This window comes from Bombus impatiens, unplaced genomic scaffold (genome assembly GCF_000188095.3).
Source record: "Bombus impatiens unplaced genomic scaffold, BIMP_2.2 scf_0013, whole genome shotgun sequence".
Classification (NCBI taxonomy): domain Eukaryota; kingdom Metazoa; phylum Arthropoda; class Insecta; order Hymenoptera; family Apidae; genus Bombus; species Bombus impatiens.
In genome coordinates this window covers 446950-460565 of record NT_176432.1, presented here as the reverse complement: position 1 = coordinate 460565, position 13616 = coordinate 446950, and the positions used below count along the sequence as shown (strand labels likewise).

Below are 13616 nucleotides of genomic sequence, written 5' to 3'. Positions count from 1 at the left end.
CGCCGAAGCCGCTGCCGCCTCCAGGAGCGCCATAAGTACTAGACGGTCTTCCGCCACCTGATGGTGCACCATAGGTCGAAGATGGTCTGCCACCACCGTTGGAAGGTGCTCCGTAGGTGCTAGATGGTCTTCCTCCGGATGGAGCGCCATAGGTGCTGGATGGTGCTCCATAGCTGCTGGATGGTGCTCCATAGCTCGAGGAAGGACGACCGCCACCACCGCCGCCGCCGCCTCCACCACCACCAGACGGTGCACCGTAGATGGAGGATGGGCCACCGCCTCCTAAGTTCGGTGTCCCATAGCTTGTTGATGGTGGTAAGTAGCTACCCGAAATTGGAGCTGTAAATAAACGTTTCTTCACACCAGGAGTTCTCAACTTGTACGCACAACCTTCAAGCAGATCCCCAGGTAGTTTCGCGCCGTTGTTTTAGTTTTTAGTAAAATAAGATTTAGATATATTAATATTTGCAACATGTTGCACTAATGACGTAAACATATTTGGTAAACATAATCGCAAATATATTGTTAGATTTGTTTGTACGAGTATTTCTTATTTCGTTTCTATCGGAAGCATTTTGCTGATCTGAGTTCTGTTTAATATGTGAATTTCGTTATATCAAGTTACAAATAATATATTTTCCTATTATTGTTATGCAATTATTCCTTTGTATTTTCTTCTCATAACTATATATATAAATATTGCAACTGTACGGAAGAAGTCCTGTCTTCTTTGTAGGTTCCGAAATTTCTATTACATACGTTACATTACAACGTTAACGAGATCATGATTCTCTTTGTGTCTTTTTGTTCTTATCTTTGTCATTAGTCGGTGAAAGTGTGGGAGATCTCTAAATGACTTCGCCTTGTTAACTATGTCGTGTGATCGTAGTTTACAACTTCATACATACAAGATCATACAGTGTTCTCTAAACTCATCTACAACCTTCTCGGCGAATCTGCTGAGATACCACTACCTTTGAAATTGCCGAGGTCAAGAGCCACGATCTGTTCGCATTGTCTTTAATCAAGTTCGTGACTGAACTTCCCCTACTGTCCTTTATTGTTTCATTGCCTGACAGAGCATTGCCGGAAGAATATTCGTAATTGAATATTCAAGGTTCGCTTAATGACTTATTTCGCTATTTAAGAACTACAATCTTGTTTTCAGGCCATGTCATGAAATAAGTGAAACGTTGCCTTTCGTCGAGTACTTTTTCTGCGAATAACAACAAAATATTTCACGCTGGTTTTCACTGGAAAATTTGTTTCGTACTTTAACTAATTTAAACTTAAATAATTTTTACTCTTAGGCAATTTTGTTACAAAATTGATTCTCAGTTAATCTTCTTACAAAACGAAAATTATAATTCTTGTATATTAAAACGAATGTAAATCAAAATATGTGTGAATTTCAATTTCTCAAAAGTAATTGCATAATAAATAGTTTCTTACGTAAAGTGAAATTTTGATACTTAATTCAGTCAGCACGGAAGTACTTACGTGATTACTATTCATTAAACATAATTTAAGATTTCTTCGATAAAATAAACTACAGAATTGATTGCAACAAAATCGCAAGTAGATTGTAACGGTTCCTATTCAGAAACTTGCTTGTCTCGTGTAATACTTTTAATGATAATGATTACATCGCTTGCAATATCAAAATAGAAATTGCATCGAGGCCTTTGATTTCGTAAAAACAAAACGAAGAACTATTAAAGTTTCCTGCTCTATATTTTATCATGGCTACATAATGACACAATATTTCCTGAATCTTGTCGTAGATGAGAAATACAAGTTCTTTACTGCGAAAACTATATGAAGACTGTAGGAAGAAAAAAATGGAAGAGCAGCTTTAAAATTCAGATTAATGTACCGGTAAAATATTCAAGATCTAATAAAATTAATCAATTGATCCCGAAATTGTTCTTCTATTCAATTTTGCAGCTTAACGCGTATCTCTCCACGCTTTGCGTAATTTTTAAAATATTGCTTGTCAGGATATTCAATTGTTGAAAGATATTAAAATATTATTTGGTTTCTACAAAACAGATTCCCTCCACTGACAGCTATTTTACGTTAAAATATTTCTTCTTAGTTATAGAGCGACGTAAAGATCAAGGGACAGAAATATATTATCGAGTTTTCTTCCTATTATCTTGTGTACAATAGCTATATATTGTGCAATATCTATTGTACTATATACAATATACATATGTATACATGTATGTATTTATATAAAGTATATGTCTGTATATATATACATAAATATGTGCATACATACTGTTTATACATATATGCAAGTATACTTTGTTTAATGTCGTGCTGAAAAGTCTCCTCTCTTTATCCGATCGATTAAAAGACGAATCTAATTTTGAAATGGCCCGGTGCGGAATATTTGATTTTATCGAAATGGTTTATATTCGTTCGCAACTATAGAAGAAGTGTGTCAGATGGCGAGATATCGGTTCAATTTTCACATTAGCTTACTAGTACGTGCGACATCGTCGATGAGCCGTATCGATAATTCACAGCGCCTCGTCCTTTGAATATTTCATTCTCAGTTGCTCGAAGCAGCGACGACGATTTCTATTTTTTTCCGCGTGCTAATTTTTCAATTTCACGTCCAATTTTCATTCAGCAACGAACGCACGACGTTCGACCACGAGGAGAAACTTGGAGCAGCGCGACCGCGTGTAATTTATCTTTCACCCGGTTCAATCAGTGCAAAGTGATAGTTCCGCTACGTATACGCTAATCAGAAGCATCGTGCTATCATGTATGTCGCTTTCTGTCAATTTTTTAAACTTTCTAGTTCTTTTTCGTGGCTTTCGACTTTCTACGCGCTTCGGCACGTTTTCCGTCAAGTAGTTTCGAAGGGTAATAAAACGCCTCGACTATTATACTTTCGCTTCGCGACTTCGATTTTTAATCGTAAATCGGGTTTATTTTTACGAGACTTTTTCAGATCGTAACTAGCGTACAGCCAGAGAAGTATAGTTGAACCGATTGTTTCAACGTGACATGGCTTTTCAACGTTGCCACTTGGAAAGTACCAACTTTTACGTCGATTGAAGTTATTATCTCGAGTTTGGTAACTAATATAGCTCGACACTTTGTTAAATGTCGCGTTATATTTTACTTTTAATTACGTTATATTTAACTTAGCCGAATATTCGTAATTCTACGTAACAAAAATATCGATCTCGTTTAATTGTTCTGGATGTTTTTACTTTCTTCGCGTAGGTATGGAATTTTTCTAAATATTCTTACCCTCGGCGTAGATAGGTTGCAAGAGCAGGGCCGTAGCGAGCACGGTCGCTGCCAGGGGAGCCCATGTTTTCGCGGGCCTCATGATCCCTGACGAGTGGTTGATGTAGCTTCAAGATACAGCCGAAGCCGATTCACATGCACGAACTTTTACCCCGAGAGGACTTCTCGATACGCTCACGTGTGTAACGTAGGAAATAGGACGAAGAAATAGAATCAACTGTGAGCTAGAGGCGCGGAGGCGATGTGGCCTACTCGACGCATCCGTAAGATTTCGTCTAACGTGCTTCAAACATCGTCGATCTCGCTTATATAGTTAACCGTCTTTCGGAGAAAGTCCTCGCGCGAGTGCAAGAGGATGCTACCAGGTAGGCAAGACTTCTTGGTGAACGTGGGAGGGGGGCGCGTTGTGGGGTGAAAGACAGCGAGGGAAGTGGAGGACAGGAGGGGATCGAGGACCTCGGGTGGAGGATCGGTAAGAGATGCGTCTTGGCATCGTGGTTGACCCTGGTCAGGCTGTTACTCTACCATTTTTTCCTTTCTTTGTCTCTTACATCGAAACCTGTTCGTCTCTGTTCTTCCTTTTCGATCTTCGTATTGTTCGTGCCTTTTCTTGTCGCATCACGAATTTAAAGCTCTTGTTATGATAAATTACCGCAGACGCGGCCTTGATGTCACAGCCGATGGCAGAGATCGGGAGATGATGACGACGGTAAAGATCACCCGAGGCACCGACATGCCTGTTCATCTCGTGCCAGTTATTCGACGTTTCGTCATTTTATTAATATCTATGTAGATTATTCGTTGCGTTCTTTGGTTACAACGACGTTCGCCGAACGTGAACTTTTCAAAGGATGCCCTTTGACTCGGGCTTCTGTCACCTCATTTATACGATAATCAGAAGTTTAGCTTTTAAAAGGAAGAGAAGAAGACCGGACAGTTCGACTGATTCTTAGTTTCGGACGACTTTGCGTAATTTTCGGTATTCTCCGAATGATTTACAAGCTTGCTCCGGAAGTGAAAACGCTGGCCTGTTCAGAGTGAGAATTTAATTCCTATTGTTAGTCAAATTTTGGGCGCTCGTTTGTTTCAATCGTGATGCGAATATAACGACGTCAAAAGTTCCTTTACGTTGATTTATCGAATAGGAAAGTAGTTGCATTCTTAATAGAAAGCTTTGTGTATTTTGAATTATAAGTAACCGAGTAGTTGGCCAATACCGTGTCAAATATTACGGGAATCTATTCTCAACTATGTGTTTCAATTTCATTACAACGAGTTTCTCCTAAAGTTTCTCCAAAACGTGTATGTGGTAGTCATTGGCTCCCATTGCTCCTTAAAAGACTATATTAACGTATTTTCAGTATGAAACAATCGTAGAATTGTTATATCGTTTGACGATTAGCCTTTAATCAAATCGAGGAACTTCCTTTGTCTTTCAGAAAACGATCGTGTGCTATACTACATAAGACAATCGTAACATTTATTAGTGTAAGTGCACGAATTTGTTATATCACTTAATATAAAGTAATAAATTAAAAAAGCGTGATTTGATTTGATTTATGTATTTATGAAACTCAATTATTGCAAATTGTATAATTCCATTATTCATATTGACTGGTCAATAGTAATTAACAGGTACAGTAAATATTGATACATCTACTAAATATGTATACATATTTATATTATATTATATATTTATAACATATCATAATATATATAATACGTAATCAGGTATAGTACAGCGCATAGGAAATTCATTTTTTATTCAAGTTTTATAAATATTTCCATGAATTGGATAAAGCCATAATTAATAACATTATCTGATATTTTTTAAGCCCATGCGACTACTGTTATACCTAGATATTTATAATTCATAACAGGGTACAACTAGGATGTAATTAGATATAACGTGACACAAACAGAGTACGTTGGTATAGGTTTTTTTTTCTTTATAATACACGAAGAAGACAACAGCGTGATGATATTCGCAAGCGATCGTCGTTCCCAATTCCTACAGACGCAAACGTAAAGATTCGCTGACGTTTCTTGCAGCGATCACGATAAAGGCGGTCGGATGTAGAATCTCCGTTTCATTTAATAATCACGCTCGATTAATATAAATTGCCTGGCGATGGCGGAGCGCCGGTTACACCATATTTTTTGCGCAACCGGCAAAGATTCATCGCTAGCCATAGTCCCGCTAAATTAGGATTAAGAACTTTAGCGGCTGCATGGGTAAGCACGACTAACGTCGCTACTTAGGCAAGCATTTGCCCGGAACACGTTTCGCTCTGACCCATTGCGATATACGGAGCACGGATGACGATGGGCATGATTTCTAGGCCGAGGACACGATCTGCCTACGTGTACGAAGTTGTTCGTGAAAATGACGATATCGTCGATGGAATACAGATACAGTTGGATGCTCCTGCGAGGCGAACGACTAGCGCGCAATCTAGCAAATCGACGTATTACCGCCGCGTCTCTCGTACGTTTCGTACCCTCTTACTCGATCTTCGTTGTCTCGATGATGTACAGCGGTAGATCGCATCTGAGCCTGTGCCGTGCAAATTTATTCGCCTAGTTGGACGCTGCAAATTGGAAGAACTATATGATGCATCGATTTCTGTCACGGTTCTACGTTTTATCCGCAACCACGTGCCAACCATCGTGGATTTTGCTTCGCGTTCAGCGGAGCGCGAATTTTTCGTTGCTCCTACCCTTTTCAGTTTTTCTTGCCGGGCTGGAAATAAACGAACGTGGGAATCGCGGCCGCGTACACGAGTCTGTTTAACTGTTCGATTCTAGATAAACGTTCGGCTTCTCGATCTTCGGCCACGTAAGTACGTTCGACGGATCTATATCGTTCCGCCTTCCGTTTTTTTCTAATTCCCTTTTACGCCGACGTACACGGCGATGTTCGCGAAACACTCGCGGCAGTTAGCGCGCTCTCACTGATTGCTGAAAGAACGTTGCTAAATCGACGATTTATTATTGCTCGTGTAGTAATAACGTAGCCGATGTTAGCGTACCACAGTTGCTGAGATGCACCCGCTATGACAACGTTGCGGTAATATGAATTGTTGGCCCAGATTCGAATGTGTTTATCATCGGGGCACGTCATTGATTGGACCGTTGCAACACCGGCCGCCGCGTAACCAAAATAAAAAAAAAAGAACAAAAATTGAACTTCCAAGTAGTCGATGCTGTAGCGTGCGTTGATCGATAAGATCTCTCACGTGATGAAGAACGAAAGCTTGCGCTTTTTCTTCGGCTAATTTACCAACGTTCCGTTTCTTGAACCCAGACATACGTATCTGTTAACGATCTTAAAGCGTTACCGATACAGCGCTATGCAAAAGTTTCGTGTTAACTGCTTAAACGTTAGTCTCACGTGAACTGATATTTTAGTTTTTTCTCGTAAAGAGAACTTTCAAAAACTACCGTTATAGATAGAGCTGCGATCCTTTGGAGAGTAACCGAGCTTCTTGAAATGATGGAAAGAGGTTGACAGAAAGTATAAAAATTAGATTAAATTATTCCGAATTGTTATTAATACACGATTCTAAAACTTGACGATATCTCCGAGAAAATGGTTGTCGTCAAGGGAGCAAAGAAAGAGTATATAAAAAATCGTTTACTTCAAATTATTTAATATCTTTTTAAGCAATTACGAGAAATAGAATGAAGCCAATAGCGAGTATCCCTATATTTATTCCTAAAACATTTTTTTATAATTCCGTATTTGCTAACTATCTGATCGTGCATTATGGCAGCAAAACTTACGCAACTGTTACGAACGTGTACCTTCCTGATACATATAACGAAAAATTTGTACGTGTATTGAGCAAATCTAGTTCCATTAGAATTCGGTACAAAGAAATTACGTTGATCGACGTTAAATTATCGAGTCGTACAGACTCGAGCACAATAGAGGAATCAATTAAGAAACAATCATCGAGTCGATCGATATGCTTACTTTACATCAACCAGGCTATACGCTTCATTCATCACGCTCGTATCCGAGCGACGCTAATTTTGCGGATTTCGAAGCAGTTTCTCCGAACAGCCTCTAGAAATCTATCGATAAATCCTAATTTATACTCTGATGCGAATGCGACGGTTCATAAATTCGCCCGAAGGATTCAACGTTTAATTTCCAAGCTAACGATAGCGATAAAACTTTCCAGCCAATTATCGATCATCCTCGCCTTCGTCATCCAAACGAACTGAAAGATTTTACAGCGAAGGATCGCGTTTACCGAGTCGCGGTTGATCGCCAGCGAATTGAGCTCCTTTCGATCCAGTTGAGCGATTTGCATCGTTGGAACAATGGTAACCGCGGCACGGCGCCAGGGGAATTCTGTCGAGAGACGAGCAGGACGACGTCTCCGTTCCAGGAAAAAGCGAACAGCGCTCGCCGTGTTCTCGTTTTCGGCGCGTCGTGATTTCCATAGCACGCAGCAGATGAACGGCCCAGGGACTAGGTAGGAAGAAGTGGAGATGGAAAGGAGGCTAGATTAGCGTGGGGTAGGAAAAAGCGAAAGTCATGTCAGACCAATCGCAGCTGAGACAGACGGAGCATTGTGCGCATCTCTGCCCTAGATAATTAATATCCGTGGTCGGTAGTTTTCTGCGGGCGAGCGCGGTGCATCGCGCCGACATAGTCTCCGCGCCACGTCGATTGCTTCATTTTCCCGTCGAGCTAATTGATTAAAGGGATTATTATTACGACGCCGTGAGCAGGATGCTCCGCCGACCGGCACACAGCCGATTTCCTCGCCTCGTCGCCACTCTCGTTTATGACAGCCGGTGTGTTGCAACGCCTGATTTTTCCACCCTTTTTGTCTCGATTGTTCCGATCACCTCGCTACGCACATGAATCTCTTTTTCGACGAGCGTTCACGACGCCTTTCGAACGCGTGAGAATTATGGTGTTCGGTGAATGGTTGATACAGTTGAGCACACCAACGTACGAACAAAATCTTTTGTATGTTCTTCAGCGACTCACAATCGTGGCACTAATTATCTGATCGCAATTCTTGTCATTTTTATCAGAATCTTATCATTTGACAGACGTTGTATAATTTGTGGCGAGTAATAATAAATAGACTAGAAGAATAGACCAAATAAAAATAGATGAAACAGCAAATAGAATAAATTTGTAATAAATTTCTTCAATCTCGCGAGTCACAAGTAAGAATATATCGACTGCCAAGAACGCCGTTGATTTACTCAACAACTTGATACGTTTTAAAACCGGATATCTCAATAATCAGATAGAAAGCAAGCTGCGATACAAATTGTATTTGCTGCTGACCGGATCTTCGTTATCCGTGTTATAAGCTATGTACGTCTGTGTTATGATCTACTCTTACGACGTTTTCCAACATTTCGTTTTAATTTGATCTGGACTTTTAATTAAGGGCTTGTAGTTTGTCCTGTATTTACTTTTTCATATTTGTAGCTTCACACGAATTTCCATGAAATTTTTTCATTTCTGCTTTGCAGTTACGAAGCAAATAAAGCTACTACGTGTCAATTCGGATGCGAAATTTTAATTAATATATAAATTGCGGATTGTTACGTATTTGTGAAAAATTTGAGAGCACAAAATACATAAAATGTACGTAATATTATACAAGATACAAAAACGTACAAAGTAAAGTATTTTCATTATGATATTTAATACATATGCAACATAGGTGAAATGAATATCTGCTTTCATTATTTTCTTTCATATTATATTTCAGGCCTGGAAAGATCTTCATACGGAAAATATTGAAAGATACGCGCACTGTATTTTTAACTTGCATTAGGATTCGTAATTGTGAAGATGATCGGATGTTCGATATCAGTATTAGATATCAAATTAACGAAGTAATTAGTGCGATGCCATATTCTGTGAGTAAGATGGAGAAAAAGTTTGAAATCACAATCTGTACGTGGTTGCATTAATGGAAATACAAGTTTGAAAAGAGAAAATTGGTCAATTGAGTAATTTCCTCACCTGCCTTGTTTTATCTCAGTAAATCATCAATCTTTTCTTAAAGAATAGAAATATTGCACGATATTATTTATAATATGCAATATGGAGCGTCAGTTAAACAAACTGTAATTTTCTTCGTTTTTAAAATTACTCCGATAGAAGTCATTGTAATGATTATGTACTTTTTGTAGATATTTTTGTATTGATATTGATAATACCACATAATATTCTATAATAGATGTTTAATCATACAGTTACTACAACGTTAACTGCGTGATAATAAAATGTCATTTTTCTACCGATATTAATTGCAAACAAAATATAGTAATAATTACGCGTCGGAAAAATGTACTTTCTGAAACGTGAATACGATTTTGAAATATTAAAATACGAATATTAAAATTTGAACGAATAAATTCCCCAGTGAAATTTGGTTTCAGAATCTGTGCTCGAAATGTCAGGCTGTAGTTTTCGTTAAAAATAATAGATTCATTTTTCATTCGTCGACTGGAAGATTACGTTTCGTTAAATTCAATTAAAGTATCGTACGATCTATGCTAAATTATGTAGAATAATTAATTTGGTACCGAGCTGTACTCATTACCAAAATCTACTATTATATTCTCATTGTATTCGACGCTACTGTTTTCACAAAACTAATGTAAGTTGTAGAATGTAAATGCTTCAGCTATCTGATAATTCAACAATGGATGAGATTAATATTGTTGTTAATGCGTTTGTGTTCCAATCTAATGGAGTAAAAATATCTTTCCACGAATCTTTTTTGCATTTAAAATAGAAAAATTGTACGATATTTAAAACTTTTGATTTACTTTGCAGTCAAGACAAAATAAGTAATAATTTTATTAGACATTGTATCAATTCATAGTTATGTTTCGAATCAGTTAAGCTACTTAAACATATATTCTTAAACATATATTCCGTACAATAGCGTGTAAAAGTTTTACTTAACCAGATCACCTGCCAGATAACAAACCAATTTAGTTTTTATGAATGAATCTAAGGTTCTCATTATTAGTTTCATCCTTTTTATTTCATCGTTATTTCTCAAGAATAACGTCTTGCTCTTTTGCTGTCTTAACAGCGCTCATTTCTCCAGAGATCAATCTTATGTTAGTAAGATCGAAGTCAGCGTTGTCTATTTATTGCAACACGCATAATTCGCGAACCAGAAATAGACATAACGTAACAAATATCACGAATACGCGAGATGCATATAACGCGCATAAATAAAATAAATAAAAAACAAAAGAAAATAAATAGCAAAGAAAATAATAAAACTCGCAAAATATTCAAAGTAAACTGAGCGTTATGATATTTAGAAGGTAAAATTTTCTATTCACCTTTCGCTCGCGTTCCTGTATTTATTTTTACAAAAATATTAATTCGCATGACCATCCGAAGTCCAATAATTCAATTTCAAAAATTTCAATTCGTATTTATGTGTCCGTTCGAGGATTATAATTTCCAATAATTCCAGACGATCTCGTAAAAACGTATTTAGTTGTCGTTACAAATTCAGCAACGGATCTGATGCGAAACTTTTGCAGTATAACGCATTTGTACACGAAGCTAGAAGTAGTACATGTGTCTCATAGCGTTAACTACATAGCCATTACTATTGTCACCACATGTACGACTTGCCTTTCTATAGCGATGGATATCGAAACAGTCGATTGTATTTAGCCGTGAACATCATCGATGAGCGATCTTGAAAACGATTTCTTTTTCTCCCTTCTCCTTAGATCATGAATGGGTAGCATGTTAAGTAACATTTTTACGTTACGTACGTCACATGGCGAAACCGTTGATCGTTTCAAGGTATAATTAATAAAGAATAATCTGCGTTTTACGCCGTACACATTGTCGTATGGAGTACCATTACGGATATAAGAAAGTCGACGCGGTCGTTTTCATCGATTCAAGGCTGTGCGGGTTATTAAAAAATAAAAAAAATGTTCTATAATCGCAGACCGTGATCGGAAGAATTACCTGTGAAAACCAAGGTGATCCTTTTACTCGCTTGGCCGCTATGTTCTTTAACCTTTCCGTTTATGAAGTAGGAAATTACGGCTCAGCTGAAGAAACATCTGTACGAACAAAAAATTCCTCCTAAATTACATTACAGTTTCGCTGTAATTATGGGATTGTTCGTACTTGATCGTTTTTATCGAAATCTGTCTTAATCCATTAAGGGTGGTCCAAAGTGACTGTTATTGAACAGGAAGATGGATATTATAAATCTACGAGATTGTTTCTTAAAAGATAATTCCCCTGTGTATATGGCAGAAAAACAGAATGTAATAAAAGATGTCTCGCGAACATAATATTTAAAAGACACATGTAGTTAAATTAAAGTGATATGTTAAGTATATTTTTTTATAATGCATTTTTATTTGCCAAGAGTCAGGATTACTATAAAAGCGATTAGCGTGTGTTTTGTAACGTAACACCTACGATATTACTTTAACTTATGGCTACGATGAAATTTAAAAATTCTACTTTTTCGAAGTTTTGTGTAACCTGGTTGTTTGGAAGTTGATTTAATTGCAATTCTAACTTGTTAATTTCTTAAACAATATTAGTTATCTCCCATGGAGACCACATTTCCAGAGAAATTTGACGTAATTTGGAAATTTCCTCATTTTTACGTTTTATTATAAATTAATAGAAGTCTCTAAAAGAAGTTTCAGCGAGAAAACTTCGCTGTAAATTCTACCTAATTACGTAACTTCCCTGATAATATAATAAAAACCTTTACAGGAAATTTCAGTGAAATTTCGCTGTCAAAAGCAACGTAGAACGTATTAACTACAGAAGCTGTCATTACGTTAATTTTTGTATTATTAACGTTTAACATCTGCAAATCCTTTCGTACTAGCCTCTTCATCGCGTATTAATTTCAGATCTTTGAAATTCTAAATTAAAAAAGCTTTTTTCATATTAAGAAGAATCACCACCTTTAACGTTAACTGTACGTTTCACGTTTCACGTGGTAATTTCTTACCAAGCGCACGTTTGCAATAAAAAATCTTGTAACTTCTACGAACGACTTCGTACTGGTTTCAAATTATTATCTTATTTTTGATTATTATTTAATTATAATCTCCCGGTATAGTCCTAATGGAATTGTAAAAATCCCCGTGGAACGCGTAACATATTCGTTAAATCTTTCCGTTCAAACATCTCCGTCAGTCACTGTACATATACACATTAGAATGTAACTTGGCAATTTAGCTTTAGACTAGCACCATCGTTGCTCCGATTTTATTCGTCGCATCGAAGATCCAGTAATTGCAGACAATGTCTGCTCGATGATGAACGGTAGCTGGGATATCGGTCGACTCCCACGAGTCTCATCAGCGGACACCTTAAACTAGAGAGAACCACGAGAAAGTTCGTAATTTTCTTCGAGAACTCGGTGACGCGTCGTCGTCGTCGTCGGCGTTTTCGCGACGACCTCTTCGAAGTCGTAACTGGGTGTGCGATACGGTCGACGAGGTACGATCCGCGTCTATTAATTCGAAAGGTCGGCTTCATAATAATCGTGTCGCTTTGGGCCTAGAAACAAAAAGCGTCAGCATGATTTATTCCGGTCGATGAGCGAACTCGCTCGATGCGCCACGACTTTACCTTTATTCTCCATTCTATTTCTAATTTCATTTCGATTCAGGTTAGCGTCGCGCCTTTGTATCTCAATTTCGAGACAACTTGACAAGTTTCTACATTGTGCAGATTTAAACATTACTTCCACTCGCATGTGTAGTACACGAATTCTAGCTGTTTCGGTGTTTCTTAACACTTTGACTGCCACGTTGGTCATATATGACCGGCTACGGTTTCTCCTGTGATGCCACGCTTGAACTTCTTACAGTTGTAAAAATTGAATGAAAATTGACAGAGCATTTTGAATATAACCGATAAATAGAAGATACTTTGAAATAAAAAGTACCCCATTGAACAATTAAACGTTTTTATTAGAACATCAATAAAAAAAATGAGAACAAATCTTGCATCTAACGGTGCACTGTGTTTGCATGCATATCTTTGAGGGGTAATCTACGAATATTATTATAAACACACCTCAGAAAATAATCGTAAATGTTGCTTTATAATCATATAATTGAAGCTAGAAGTGTGAATATACCTTATTATTATATATAGAATAAGCAAATACTGTTTACTAATATCTTCTACACGTTTCAACAATATTTTTTGGACGTTTTGCTTACGACGAAATAACGAATGCGAATGGTTTGTTGAAATAAACGAAGGCTTGTTATGATATGTTGCTATCAACTGTTACCAAGGCGCCACGGTGGTCACCCGTGAC

General features: G+C 37.6%; 1 protein-coding gene across 1 annotated transcript; it reads right to left on the bottom strand.

The window, feature by feature from the left end:
- Position 1: 1 nt before the first annotated feature.
- LOC117152595 (pro-resilin-like) lies at positions 2-3647 on the bottom strand (the record flags this gene model as incomplete). Its single annotated transcript, XM_033324870.1, has 2 exons — positions 3274-3647; positions 2-339 (listed from the first exon to the last, which is right to left on the bottom strand). Coding segments are annotated over exons 1-2 (420 nt in total), but the record flags the coding sequence as incomplete, so codon positions are not given.
- Between the last annotated feature and the right edge of the window lie 9969 nt (positions 3648-13616).